Source organism: Stegodyphus dumicola, chromosome 8 (genome assembly GCF_044657685.1).
Source record: "Stegodyphus dumicola isolate Sdum_Otavi_A_Nest chromosome 8, ASM4465768v1".
NCBI lineage: Eukaryota > Metazoa > Arthropoda > Arachnida > Araneae > Eresidae > Stegodyphus > Stegodyphus dumicola.
In genome coordinates this window covers 153,935,837-153,951,128 of record NC_140775.1, presented here as the reverse complement: position 1 = coordinate 153,951,128, position 15,292 = coordinate 153,935,837, and the positions used below count along the sequence as shown (strand labels likewise).

Here is a 15,292-nt window from a genome sequence, read left to right as displayed (position 1 = left end):
TTGAAATTAAATATCATGGTCAATTTCTGTGGTACGGGAATCAAACTTTTTACAATTTTATTTTTCATAAAGAGTATAAAACTTTCCCAAATATAAGTATGAGAAACGGTAGATCCCAATAAAAGTTAAATTTCATTATTTGTCGACAATTAATTTTTCTTATTTTACATTGCCAAAACATGAATATTTTCATTATTAAAAACAAATTTACAATCGGAAGTATATGACTGCAACCAACAATTGCAAACATAAAGTCCGGATAAGGACTTTTAAGCCAGGTAAGAGGGGTGGGTATGTGTATATACTTTTGTATATATACTTTTGGTACTGCCAGTTGCAATAAAAAAAGGTGATGCACAACTAGATGTTATAGTAGCCTCGTATACAAAATTTTGACATTCTATGGCTAATCGTTTCTGAGTTATGAGAGATACATACGCCACAAAAAAAAATCTCTGTTGAACCCATTTAACTCTATTTTACTATCGGTTTTGGGAAAAAGAATTGTCCTGTCCGTACATACAGATGTCATGAAAAAAAAAGAAAAAAAAAAAAAAAAGTTTAAATGGGTTCAGAAAAAGGATCAAAATCGATATTTCCGTTGAAATACAATACCCAAAATTTTTCACAATTGCAATGCTTCCTTTACTTTGTACAAGAAAGAAATTATAATAGTTATTTTTTACAAAAAGTTTTGATGAATCATTTTCCAAATATATTGTAGAAAAATATTATTGACTAGCTACATACATTGTAGATGCTTGATGACTGAATGTGGGCATTTTTATGATTTATTAATTTGGAATCAATTTCTAAACATGCAGTATTCCTACCAGTTCTATCAAATAAATCATAGTGGCATTGTAAAAGACAAATATATGTGATTAACTTTAAGACATAGTAAGATTTTATTATACTTTTCTTTTATATAATCTATCATCTGTATCGCTAGTCTCAAACTGCTGACCCTGAAGCAGTTTTATGTAACCTACATGTGCATTTCAACTGCATACCTGTCGCAAATGTGGTTTTAAGATTGTGGCCTTCAAGATTTTAGTTATTTGCAGTCCATATTTATATTATTTTCATTACCATTAAAACCCAGCATGAATAGCTCTCTAAAAAATCTATAAATGAAGCTAATTAATTTTCTAAGCTAATAGAGCGATAAAAATCTTATTCAAAGACTTGAATTTACAGACTTTATTAACTTGTATTTGCACATATCAAAAAATAAATAAGCTGAGTTACAAATTTTTTCACTAAGAATTCTTGCTTTGTTTCGAAATACATTTATATGTGAATGAGGTTCCCCCCCCCTCTACAGTTGAAAATTAATAAAAGAAAGAATCCAGTTGACTGACAAGCATCGCAATCCATGATGAAACTAATTTCTAGTAATTTCTGTCCAAGGCTTCCAACTTTATTAGAATCATAATGCCATAAAGTGTCAAGCTGTAGTAAAAGATAAAGAAGTTTATAATTATTTACAAATAGACACATGTACGTATTTGTATTTATATTTCAAAAAAATTATTTAATAAAAGAAAAAGACTAGTTTGTTATTATTTATTTTCAAGTTTTGTTCCACTTGTTAGATTTTCTTTGAAAGTTTTCATGATTTGTTTAGTTTAAATTAAAGTAAGTTATTTAATGATTAATTAAGCATGTTAAAATTATTTGAAATAAATGTCATTCTAAAAATGAAGTATTTATCTGTCAGCATATCTGAATTATAAAGTGCAACCAGCAAAGATGTCTTGCAGATACCAAAGTTAAATTTCAGTTTGAATATTAATATAAATTTAATTTTTTCTTTGCAGTATTATTATTATTGTTTATATATGTTTTGATAAAATTTAGGGTGCAAAATTTAATAATTTAAAATTTATTTAAAACATTTTTTTATGTTAATAAAAAAATTTCATTTTGTTTAAAAAAAATGAAGTAATCTGAATCATCCGCTGTTCTCAGACTGTGAATTCAGGCCTTCATGCAATTTCACTTTTGAGACCACTCAGTATAAGCACTCACTTTTGAGCGCTGGGTACAAGTAAATGAGTGCATTAAACACTGTAATAGCTTATAACATTATATGCATTTTAATACATTAACTAAGCCATTTTTAAATAATAATTTATCTCTATAACCGCTAAAAATAAATATTGTCTGTAAAAACTTTTCTATGTTGTATGCTTTTTATCACCCTATCATCTAAAGTGTATCATGTTTTTACAATGCTAATATTTTTAAGGAATTTTCTCCTAGTGTTTGTGTAAATAACATTTTAAGTAGTTTTTATTTGAGTGTTACTTCCCAAAAGTTGTTCTTTTGTATATGTATTTATTATTAATAATTTATTGCAATTTGCAGTTTCTGAATGCCCAGATTTGGTTTACCCTGTTTAATGTAAGGTTAAAACTAAATTTTTCGAAATAGTATTTTTTAAATCATGTTTGAGTAAAATAATTTCATTAAAAATATATTTATTGTATATTTTTATAAATAAATAAATTTATACATTGTAGATATACTTGTGTTTCCTCTTTAGTCTCTTTTATTTATTTACGTATCAAAATTATATATATGCAATTAGATATTTTCCAATTTAAACTATGTCAAGATATATTAAGCTTGCCTTTTCATGGAAAATAGTACGTCATCTATAAAGTTTGACAATTCCTTTGTATGTTTCTTTTTAAAGTGAAAGCTGGCAAGGTTAGAGACATCAGTTTGGCTCCCTAATTCATGAAAAATAAATTTAAAAGATTATATGGACGGTTCATGTAACCAATGAATAGTGAAAGATTTCTGTAAATTTCACAGAATTTAATAAAAGCAGCTTTCTTGAGAATAAAATGATGAAAACAATATGTATATCTAATATAGGTACATTTCTTTATCTGATTGCATTTCTTTACCTGTTAAGCTGTATAATAATCATTTACGATTTCCTTTCAGCATATGTGGGAAACTGATAATTTCATCTTCTCTGGGTTAAAATATTTATTTTCCATGTTATTGAATTGCACTTGATTTTAAAAAAGTATAACATTATTCTGTTTTTAGGGATTTTCAGTTGAGAATATGAGACCATGGCGAGCTCATTGGGACCGTCAGTTGTATAAAGCTTTGGAATACCAATATGAACTTGGATTAGAAGTTCTGAATGAACATTTACCTGAAATGAAAATAGATTTAATCTATCGGTACATAAATTAATTCATTTCTCTGCATAATTGATGAAATTTTTATTAGATGAACATACTTATTTGATGTGCGTTTAATTAACATTTGTTAATTAATAAGAATGAATTTTGTCATGATGTTAATTATATCTTTGATGTGTACTTTGCTAATTAAATAGATTCAGACTTCTTATTTTTGTTAATTTTGATGAAGAGGATAAGAAAATTTGACTTTTAATAATTAAATGTGAATTTTAAGCTATAAAAATGGGGAGGTATATCCTGTTCGGGTCTAGGACTTTTTGCTATCGCCGTTTCACCGTGGCCATTTCTCCGTCAAGACATATTTATTTTACATGACTGTATTTTATCTTGCCGTATTAAACTCATATTAAATTTATTTAATTTAATAATTCTGCTTACCTTTTGTATACTTTGGTTGCTTTTAATATATACAGTTATTTACAAGTATGAGATTTAAAGAAATTACACATAGTTAGTTAGAAAATTATGTCAGTATCAAAGAGAACTGGGGCTAAACTTCTGATATAACAGAAGTTATATTATCGATTTTAAAATTATGCGAGTACAATATTTACATGATTCATCAAAATTTCTTGAAATTTTAATCGGCTAGTTCAGAGAAATCACTCATATATGCAGGAAAATCACATTTTCATGAAATCTGAATGAAAAACGGGATTATTTTGGAATCTTGTCAGCACCTTACACTCTTAAAATTAATATGCCATGTGTAAAGGTATATTTGCATAAAACTGTACATGAAAACATTTTGTATATTATTTTATATAAAATATTTATTAAATTAAATTATTAAACTAAAGAGAGTTATTAATTTAAATCGATATAATATGGCAAGATATAATGCAGTCGTGTAAAGAAAAATATGTCTTGACGGCTAAGTGGCCCGATGGCGAAACGGCCAGATCGGATAATCCCATTCCTCTCCTGTTCTACTGGGCCATTTGACAAAATTTAACTTGCGTTTTCATGTCTTGAAAGTGCGACTTTAGGGTATATATTAGATTCATGTAGTATTATTGAAATATAGATATTTTGATACACAGTTTTGAAAGATTTTAGCTCCTCAATGTTAACTGAATTTGGTATATATTTATTAATATCTCTTTTTTTTTATTAAATTTATTTGATTACTTCTTTCACAATTCGAAATCTATGTTCAGTTTAAATAAGATTCGCTGCTATTTTCTGATTTGTTTTTTTAATTTGTATTTTCTAGTAATGTTTTGTTAATTTTTCGAAAAAGTTTTTGAATTACAACGTACCAAAATTTTATCATCATCTTAAAATATATTAATAAGCATCCTTAAGTAGATTGTTTAACATACCTGCAAAAAATTTGAGTTTTTCATTCAAAATTTCCAAAGATGTACGTGAATTTATGTATTGTCGAGTTTTGAAATTTGGCATATTTGTTTTATATGATAATAACCCCAAATGTTCACTTTGTTAAATTTATTTGAAAGAATGAACGATGGTCTTTTTTTCTGCTCGTGCACAATGAAAAAAGGAAATAGGTTGTTATAAATTAAGAATGTCACCAAGTGAATAATTCTTGACGAAAAGTGAAAGAAGTGCGCCAAGATAAATTTTTTAATTTTTCGCTATGTTTCTCATCAGATTTTACAAAATTTAAAATTTCAGCGTGATTTGAGTCGTATAATTGAACTATGAAAAAGAATCGGCATGTTATTACAGAAAAAGACCGATTTTGTGTTAAAATTACTATATTAGAATATTGCTATATATAAATCTGATACACAACCTAAGTTGTTCTTTCAAGGCATAAAAAACGCAAGTTAAATTTCGTCAGTTGCCCCAGTAAAACGAGAGATGTAGAACTTTTTTTTTTTTTTTTGTAACGTCTACATTTTAGTATATTAAATATACGTATTAATGTTTTGAATTTTCAACATCTATTTTAAGCATACGTCTTGGTAAATCATTCTTGTTCTCTCAAAATTTGGTATTACAGATTGCTCTCTCGAAGAATATCAGAATACTTTGCTCATTGAAAAAGAAAAATCTAGTATTAGATTTTCTAAAAAAGTCTAAAGAATTTCTTTAAAATTTGCCTTATTTTTTTGATAAAATGAAGACTCTATTATTAAAGTTTTGCAAAGCTTTGAGCAAGCTGATATTAGTTATATTTTTTAGGAATGGATGTTTGCAGTTTCGACCTCCTATTGAAGAAGTTCGGGCAAAATGTTACAACCAAATGAAAAAGTTTATTTCTATTCCTATATTATTTAAAGGAGTGAATGATGTTCAAGATAACTTAATTTTCCCTATCATTTTAGACAGGAATGCACATAGCTTTCTTGATCTGTATAAGAAAACAGAAGCTTTATTTGAACGTGTTGAAGATGCAAAGCATAAATTTCAAGTAATGATGTCAGTTTTATATTCATGTATTTTAACCTTGAAAAATGCATTGCTGTTATGTCCTTCAAAAAGTTCAAAAAGTTTAGTTTAAATAGTTTGCAGAAATTATTCATAAAGCAGTTTTATTCAAAAAAAAAAAAAAAATATTCTCCAGTCTTCTTTGAAGCACAGAAAATATTAAGCCTTCAACCCATCTTGATCTTGATCAGAGAGAAAGCAATTAAAAATTACAAGATGTGAGATTTGGTGAGTATGGTAGTTCTGGTTTAATAGAGATTTGTTCCTGCACTAAGAATTTCTTAAATGACAGGAACATGTACCCGGGAATTTTGTTATGATGACCTGGGCTTTCAATCCATTCATGTTACAGTATGAATTCTACTGAGAAAAAGTTCCAGGTAATGTTATGTCACACATTTCTCTAATGGAACATATACCTACACCAAATTTTAGTATTATAAGTTCGGCTATGTCATATGACTTTTCTGCAAACTTTTTAACACATAGAATTTTTTATTATTTTGTATAAATAATGTAATAAAAAGTTTAACTATCTTCAAAGTTGGTAAAAGTTATAAGTAATATTTATCGTCGTTTAAGCTTTTATAAGTAAATAAAGTAGATATTATTATAAATAGATTTTGTTTTATTATTAGCTATCTAGTTGATATGTATTTTTTATTTTTTTAGAACTGGGTTGTTTTCGGTTCTGTGAATTTGGAGGAATTTATCTTTCAACATTGCAAAACAGCAGAAGATTGGAAAAGAAACTTCAAAGCAATTAAAGCTAAAAGTCAAGAATTTAGTAAAATCTCTTTGTAAGTTATAGAGAGATGATGTCATGAAATTCATTCTTGTTAACATTTAAGTCAGTTACGAATTCATTAATGTTTATTTAAAATAAATGTATGTATGTATATAATATGCTATAAAAATCAGTTATTATTTTATAATTCTCACAGATGGTTAGTGGAAATTTTAAAAAGAGGAGTTAATAATTATTTTTATTGTTGTAAGAAAAGAATATTTTGTCTTCATTCTTAATTTTTCAAATAATTTTTAAATTACTTATTTTCCTCCTTTTTTTTCCAAACATCCTCATTTTTTTTTCAAAACTTATCGCTGATTTCATTGTAGTATTATCAATGCAAAGTATTATGGGTTTTTAATAATCATATTTTAATTGGGTCCAGGTTATTTTAGCGAAATCTTTGTCTCTTCCTAATGGTGTACATATATTTCTTTCTTGCAGCAAAGATTATTAAGATTGCTATATAAGGCCAATATACTTTTTATAACCCATTGAAACATAATCAAGACATATGAAATAAGTTTTTTATCTATTAAAAATATTCTAAAACTTTACTTGAGATCATTCACTCTAAATGATTAGGAAAATGTACTAAAATTACTGACCAAAATAATGCTGTCTCTTGGTATTCAAATAAAAATTAAAAAAAAAAAAAAAAAAAAAAAAAAAAAGCCTCCTCAGCTGCTGATTAGTTATGATGTTCAGAAAGAAAATCAGCTTATTCCGGAGTACATATTGTATGGCTGTACAATTCTGCGAAAGCTTCTTTAAGCAGGTCATAAAGTTGTTGAAACTTAGAAAAAGCTGATTTTGAAAACTCAAATGGAGAAAATTAATTTGGTGTGGTGTGGTGGTGTATTTAATTAAGGTAAAGCTCACTAGGGCTATCTGCCTAAGGGGAGGGGTGCCTTCGTAGAGGACTTTCTAAGAAAAACTGACTCGTATACACGTTACACATGGGGAAAACCACGAAAACACCCATGCAGCCAGCCCGTTCGTGGGATTCGAACCTCGGACCGAACTACCAGTGTTCAGCGACTTTACCGCTCGGGAAAAATAATTTGATTTAGCAAAATTATTCAGTGAGGAACAAAATGATTGGTAAAATGTTCTTTTTTTAAAAAATAAGATTGATTTGGAAGTTTTGATTTCTGATATGCAGGAAAATTATCCGTGAAGGTGTTTTATTAAAGAGAATCATTTTAAGTCTCATAAAAATACAACACGATACAAATGGAATTTTTCAAGAAGACCTTACACAATATAAATTCAAGAAAATTTTGAGCATTTTTAAGAATTAAATCCATGCCCTTGAATAGCCAGGAACTCATCTGACTTAAATCTTGTTGAGAATATTTGGTCGGTTGTAAAAGAAGAGTAAAAACAAAACATAATATCTCAATAAATCTGTTAATTTTTAATATTATCAGAGTGCCAAAAGATATGGGAAAAAATGGCTATACTTTATATTAAGTTTACTGTTAACTTTCCTAAATGCAGATTACATAAAAGTTACACTTATATTTTATGCATTCAAATTAATTTGCCTACTATTTTGTTTATATACAAGTAATATTATAAACAAAGCAATTTACATTAGTACATTTATAAAGGACTTTTTTGGGGGGGGAGTAGCATAAACTAGTATCAAAACTCCTAGCAGACTTGTAGTGAATTATTGCTGAGTCTGAAGATAACGATAGTCTTGAGAAGGTTAAAAATTAACCTTTTTTTTTTTTTTTTTTTTATTATTAAATCAGAAATTTAACAGAAGAGCACATCTTGTGCTTGACAAAACTCAACCAACACTTGTAGTGAAATTACTTTAAAGTAACTGTTAGTTTAAAATTTAAATGAGCTAGCAGTCAAGGATTGCAAATTTCAGTTTAATGCAAAATTGGATCACAAATTTAATCGACACTTCAAATATTCAAACACTTGACAGCAAGTAATGCAGAGTCAGGTTATTTGTCTGTCAGAACCAGGAGCAATGTAATGTACACGCATACCCAGCAGAAACATGTGCTGTCTTACAATCTAAAAACCTCAGCTTTAATACTTGTTCTAATTTACATTCTGGTATGAATGAAAAGAGAAATTACAATAAAGATCTTAATCATAAAATAGCTGGTTATCCTAAATAGTAATAGCCTTACACATTTCAAAATTAAAATAAAAAACTTTGCTTATGCTGAATGATTATTTTTTGTGTCAAATAGATGCTAAACTCGTTTTAAAACAAAGATTTCCCAAAAATAGATTTTTCTGATTGTGAGAGAATAAATAGGAATAGCTATATGTTAAAAGCTGTGACAGTGCACTTAACCAAATATTGTCTTTACTAGAGTTAATTAATGAATTTTATACTATTATCATTAAAAAAAAGTAAGAAAAAAGAGTTTTATTCATTTTATATTATAATGGATATAGCATTGTGCTTTAGACTCACATCACATGCAGTTGATATTTAAGGGTTAGAAAGATAGGAATTTTTAAAGATGATTTAAATTTGGACTGAGTTTTAATGCATAGATTTAAAAGTTAATTCCATAATGTGTGTAGAATGAATTTGCATGTTATTTTCATCTCTTGATTCTGTAGTAGAAAAATGTATTTGAAGTTACCTTTTTGCAATAAAATTTTAAAAGCAAATAGATGTTTGAAAGTATTTCTCTGTATTTTGAGTTCAAGTGACCAATGATAATTTTATTCCTTTTTAATTAAAAAATTCTACATGGGAGAGCCTCTATATTTGGATATCAAATAGGTTTTAAGCAAACTGTATAGAATGTATTAGGTGTCTTTCAGACCAGGAAAGGTGAAAAATCAGCAACACCCTCGCCAGAATTCGAACTCTGGACTTCCTTACTGCTTGGCAGATATGCTTACCAGTTACACCATGAAAACACGTGGTAAATAAAGAGTTAGAAAATTATTTACAAGTGAACATAATAAAAAGAATGTTTGAAAGTCAAATGAAAGGGAATTGAAATGAGAAATTAGCTTTCTTTTGTATTTTAGTTACATGCATATTCTCTTTATGGAACAAAGAGTCACTTATCTAACTTATGTAAAAATTCTATTATTTAAAGCTTATCTAAATCATCTAGAAAGGTCAAAATTTTCTAGAAGTCTATCTAAATCAGCTAGAAAGGTAATACTTTCAATGAATTAATATTTATATTATATTGTAATAATGATGTCATTTAAGAAATTTATTTTGTTATGATAAAAATGTTTTTTAAAACATATTTTATTTCCTTGGAAATTAATTTAGTTTTAAATTATGTTTAAAGGTTAATATGTAGTACTGAAAATTTGGAAATCCTGAAATTTCAAATATGAATAATTGTTAATCAATTCAGGTAATCATTAGACAATGATGATATAGTATTAAAGAGAAGTTAATTCATACCACAGGAATGGAAGTTAATACATAACATCAGTATCTGATTAAAGCTGTATTTAGAGTTAATCATAATCATGTGTGTTATTTGAGTTTTTATTTGTGTTGCATAAGTAATAAATATACAATTTGGTTGTCAAATATTAAAATATGATTATATGGTTACCATATGTTAGAAAACACATAAAAAGTTATTTTTGTTTTAGTTATAAATCATTTTGATAAATTTAACTATTTATTTTATTCATGTAAAATTTATACATCCTAAAAACCTAATGTAGATTTTATGTGTGGTAAAGAATGTTCAATAAATGCTGTGTACACGATAGGTAAGGAAACACTCTACATTGCTAACTAACAAAATATTTCTATTCATAATAAAATTTATATTAGTTTTTTTCCCTTTTTATACAGATTATTTTAATATTAATTTTTATATTTATATTTTATACATTATTTATTTTATTTTATATTATTTATATTGTTATAATTATATAGATTTTAATTATATTGATTATTTTAATTTTATATTAAAACTTTAATGCTGAATTTTTATTTTTCCTCTTCTGTTTAAGGGATGAGGAGAAATTTGACTGTATAGTGGTGAGTTATGCCCCAACAAAAGCATATGTGGATTATTTGATATCAGAATTGGAAAATACAATGATAAGGTGCTTACAGAAGTCTATTGCAACATCAATATCTTCTATACAAGAATTTTTAAATGAGGCTACTGAAATGCTAACAAAGCATCCTCAGTCCATTGAAGATATTGCTCTTGTTAAAGGAAAATATGAGGAATTTTTACAAAGGAGAGAACTTGTGAGTTAAGCTTTTATTTTTTTGATGTTGTTAATATGAATTTAGAAATTTCAAATTCTAAATTTGAATTGTGTACTTTTACTTTTTAGGTGTTGGCTGAATGTAAGGAATTGGAAGCAAAAAATGATTTTCTTGGTAAATGGTCAAAGCATTCCGTTTTTGATCTTGGAGGAATAAAAATACTTTGGGAAACTTTTGAGCATACATTATCTGATCATCAAGATATTGTGGAACAGCAAGTTAGTGCTTATTGTAAACAATATTTTTTCTTAATTATGTTATTTTATAATGCCTAGTTCCCATGTAATTTAATTAATTAATTCTCTGGTATTAAATAGATTATGTAACATTTATGCTTGCCTCTAAACAGATTAAAAATCTTTTTTTTTTTTAGAGTATCTTTTTTTTTTTTTCCTAATTACAGAGTAAATCTTTCATAAACAAATTTTAAAATGTATATTATTTTCAACCAGATTGCACATAAACTTACATTTAAAAATTTAATCAGAAGAAAGTTAACTTTTTACATGCTGCAGCAGAAAGTGTGAATTTTTTTTTTTTTTTTTTTTTTTTAATCTGTTGTATTTGCATAACAGGTATAAGAGAACTTCAGCTCAAAATTTAAAATTGGATAGATTCAGTTTGTAATTTATGTTCATTTTAGAGAACTATTTTGTGAAATTTGACGCTGTCCAATTCTTTAGAAGGCAAAATTATTCTATATTTAACTGAACAGTTTTTCTTTCTGGGGAGGGGGGAAGGACAAGAGAAAGAGAGACCAGATATTTAGATTATCCAGAAATACACATAATATTCTTCTAAAACTGATGCTGAATTTAGACTAAGCTTAAAAATATTTATATAACGGCTCATCTCTTCCTTCAGTTTTTCTAAAAAAGAATGTTTTTTTATTACTACTAGTGATAAAATTTGAATATCTAAATTATCGTATAAAAGAAAGTATTATTTCTACCAAACCATGATCAAACATAAAAAATATATTTGGATACTCAGTTAAAAAAAGAAAGACATATTTATTATTAAAAAATGCCAGAATTCAACAGTATGCAAGATATAGAATATGATCAAACTGAAAACTCAGTTAGATAATAATGAATTATGACCAAGCAAATAAAGCTGTCTGAATGAAACTGATTTTACAGAGGAGATCAGCTTTTACTTATTTCTTACATATGAGCCATAAATGTACAAAATATAAAACTAAACACGATGAGACTTAAGTGCCATTAATGTATTATTTTATCTATTTTAGTTATTATTTGTCTAATGGGATGGGTACAAAAAATGGAAGTAATTTGTAATGATTGAATTATTAGGAACTTTTTTCAATACTCTTACATTCTAGCCCAGATCTATAAAATCTAAAAATAATAAATCTATAAAAATATCTAATGATCTAATAGTTTTATGTGAAACTAGACATACATACATATATATATATATATATGTGTGTGTGTGTGTGTGTGTGTGTGTGTGTGTGTGTATATTTGTGTGTTTGCATGAGAATGGGTGATTCTAAATGACTGCTCAGAAAGGTGCTTAAAATTTGGAAGTTTAAAATGTTAAAATGTGAAGTTTATGGCATCCTTTTAAACTAAAAAATGTTTTTGCAGATGCAAATTCTTAAAGAAAGAGTTTCAGGACAATTAAAAAGTTATCAGCAAGAAGAAGAACGTTTTTATGCACGTTGGCATCAGTTAAAACCTCGAAGTGATTTAGAAATAGAAGACCCCCAACAAATTCAAGACATTGTCAAGTTTTTGAAAGAGAAGCGCATTGAATTTGATGCATTAACTGAATCCAATAGGAAGCTTTTGTAACTATCTTTTATGCTAATCTCATGTTTAAAAAAAATGTGTAATTATTCTAATTTAATGTATTAAAGTTTATCATTTGTAGGGTTTATTATAAATATTACTTTATTCTATTTTTAATTTTTAATCATTATCTTTGGTTAACTTTGGTTTATTATAAATTCATCTGTAATAAAATATTAGCATGTACTTGATTTAAGTTATTTGTTAACTTAAAAAAGCATATGTTTTAAATAGTTATTAAGTATATTTTTTTCATCCAAAAGGAAATGTATAATAAATTTTAAATTTAAAATTTGGAAAAGAAAGCTGCCTTAGTTTTGCATATATTTTTTATAAAACTGTATCACTTTAATGGGTATTAGATATGATTTCCTCTTCTTCCTTCAGTTCCCTTCAGAAGAAAACCGAGGTGGCTCTTTTTACCTAAGTTTTACATAACTGTTTCTTTTCCATCTAAAATCACAAATTATTCAACAGGGAATATATTTTTTTTCGCTTTGAGATATTGTTTAACTTAACTTTCTGCACTGTGGTGTGGCTAAGAAAAAAATTAGGTATTCATTAAATAAAATAAAATTTTGAGTTTCCCTCCTGAGTGCATAAAATTAGTTTATTATTTATAAATTTCAGGTTTATATTTAAAACCACTGTGAGAAAAAAAGCTTGGGAAAGGATTTTTTTTAAAGTGTTTATATAATACCTAAATTTTTTGGGGAGGTGGAGGAGGGTTGGTGAGAATACACATGTATGATCATTTTTCAGAGAAAATGACAACGGATGAAAATAAGAAACTGCTGTGAGTTCATGCACCATGAAATCTTCAGTGTATGCAAGTCTCTGAAAAACAGTATATACATCTTCATCTATGATTCTTTTTCACAAGAAGATTAGCAGTTGCTTATTTATTGGACTGTTATTGGATTTCTGAAGAGATTTTATTGTAATCTGCAAAAGAAAGATAACTTTTATGAAGATTAGTTTTTTATTAATATTCATATTATTATTAAAGTTCAGAAAGATGTTTCTTATGCCACATATTTATGCACCTCAGTGATAGAATTCCGTTCTATATTCTACCTGCATTCAAGCATCTAAATGAAAGTAAAATTTGATGATGATTATAAATTTATATACGTATATACGGATTTCAAACATTTGTATAATTTTCTCTTGTTACTTTAATTGAAATCATCATGATTTTATTTTATTAGATGATTAGCAATGACTATTATATTTTATAAATAGACCTGGAGAGGGAAATGTCATGGAAAATCTTTGGTATTGTGTATGAAAGCTCAAAACATTACACTACTTAATATCTAGATAGTGTAAATTAGTTTCAACATTTTACTTAAAAAATATGTTTGAATTGATTTGAAATATTAAAAAAAATAAATTCAGATATATGCCAAAAATCTTATATTTTTTTAATAATGCACTGAAGTCCTTCTTCTCAGTTTCCTGCTAAAAATCTAAAATTTGGGAATAAAACAATACCATCATTAGTGAAGATATTTAATTATTCTTTTTCTCCTGTATGGCACTAAAAGGCTACATAGGTTTTCAAAGACTGATAATCAGTTTTTTGTAATGTGATCCTTTGAAAAAATAATAATATTCTTGAAGAGAATGTGATCAGAAGGGAACACTTTTAAAAACATTTTTAGTTTGTATATTTTTCTATTTATTCATTTCAAATTAGTTTCAAACTGACAATAACAAAAGATAAATTCATAACAGAATACAAAAGATAAATTTTAATTGGACAGAGTCCAAATAAAGCAGCCTGAAACCCTAGGCATAACGTTTTTTCATGAGCTCTCAAAGCCCACTTTCTTCACCTTTAAAAAGAAGAAAACGGAAATTAAGAGGCAGTCCAGGACAAATTTGGGGCCACCTAAATTCTGGGACTATAAGCCCAGACCTTTTGGGTCTAGGTGGTAATCAATCCTTGCCCCTGGATTCTAATATTGTTCATGAAATAATGATATTGCTTTTTTTTTTTTTTTCTTTAGTCCAAAGGGGCTTTGTCCCTGAAGGACTATTGTTTTCGTTTTGCGATTTTGCGTTGGTTCACTATAAATGTCCGTTTCACTTTTCAAACTGTAGCCACCAAATGTTAGAGTCCTGCATTATATTTGCAGAAATTAAATAATGAAAAATCTGCATAAATGTATGTCTATTTCTTGCATTGTTATAAAACAATGATACATAGAAGCATCAAACTTTGAATAACATAATCCTTCTACGAATATGGGCACGTGGAAGACCAAATTTGAAATTTGGAATTTGTTTTATTATCGATTTAATATTTTGTAAAACTTTAACGAATTTCTGAGTAACAAACTCAAGGATTTCAAAGCGAGCAATGGCAACACTCTACCCGGGGAAAAAAACCTTTTTATCTCCAGCGCGCGGAACTGTGTATCCGAAATTCTAAAGATAGGCTCATTTTAAAATTATTTTGTGACATTGCTATTGAATTGAATTTTATGCTTTAAGTGCAAAGAACATGATATTTAATAAATAAAGGTAACCCATAAAATGTTAAAAAAACGCCCCGTATAACGAAAAACGCCCCTTTGGATGTAATTTAAAATCTGAAACATTTCAGATTTTTTTTTCAGTAATATACATAAATTTTAACTGGTTACTTTTTTCCTATGATTTGCTGAATTGTGATATTTTTTTTTTTTTTTTTTTTTTTTTTTACTTTATAACAGTACAGTACCTTTTTTACTTTATAACCAGAAGTGAGGTTTCATCACCAAAGTTTAAAAAAAATTGTCACTAATCGAAG

At 27.1% G+C, this 15,292-nt stretch overlaps 1 protein-coding gene across 1 annotated transcript in view; it reads left to right on the top strand.

Moving 5' to 3' along the window:
- Window positions 1-15,292, top strand: part of btv (dynein cytoplasmic heavy chain beethoven) — a 256,105-nt gene that overhangs the window by 61,623 nt on the left and 179,190 nt on the right. Inside the window, exons 12-17 of the mRNA XM_085822605.1 lie at window positions 3,070-3,209; window positions 5,388-5,616; window positions 6,306-6,433; window positions 10,408-10,654; window positions 10,744-10,893; window positions 12,289-12,491. Of these exons, the coding sequence (XP_085678731.1) occupies window positions 3,070-3,209; window positions 5,388-5,616; window positions 6,306-6,433; window positions 10,408-10,654; window positions 10,744-10,893; window positions 12,289-12,491 (1,097 nt within the window). The remainder of the gene's footprint in view (window positions 1-3,069; window positions 3,210-5,387; window positions 5,617-6,305; window positions 6,434-10,407; window positions 10,655-10,743; window positions 10,894-12,288; window positions 12,492-15,292) is intronic.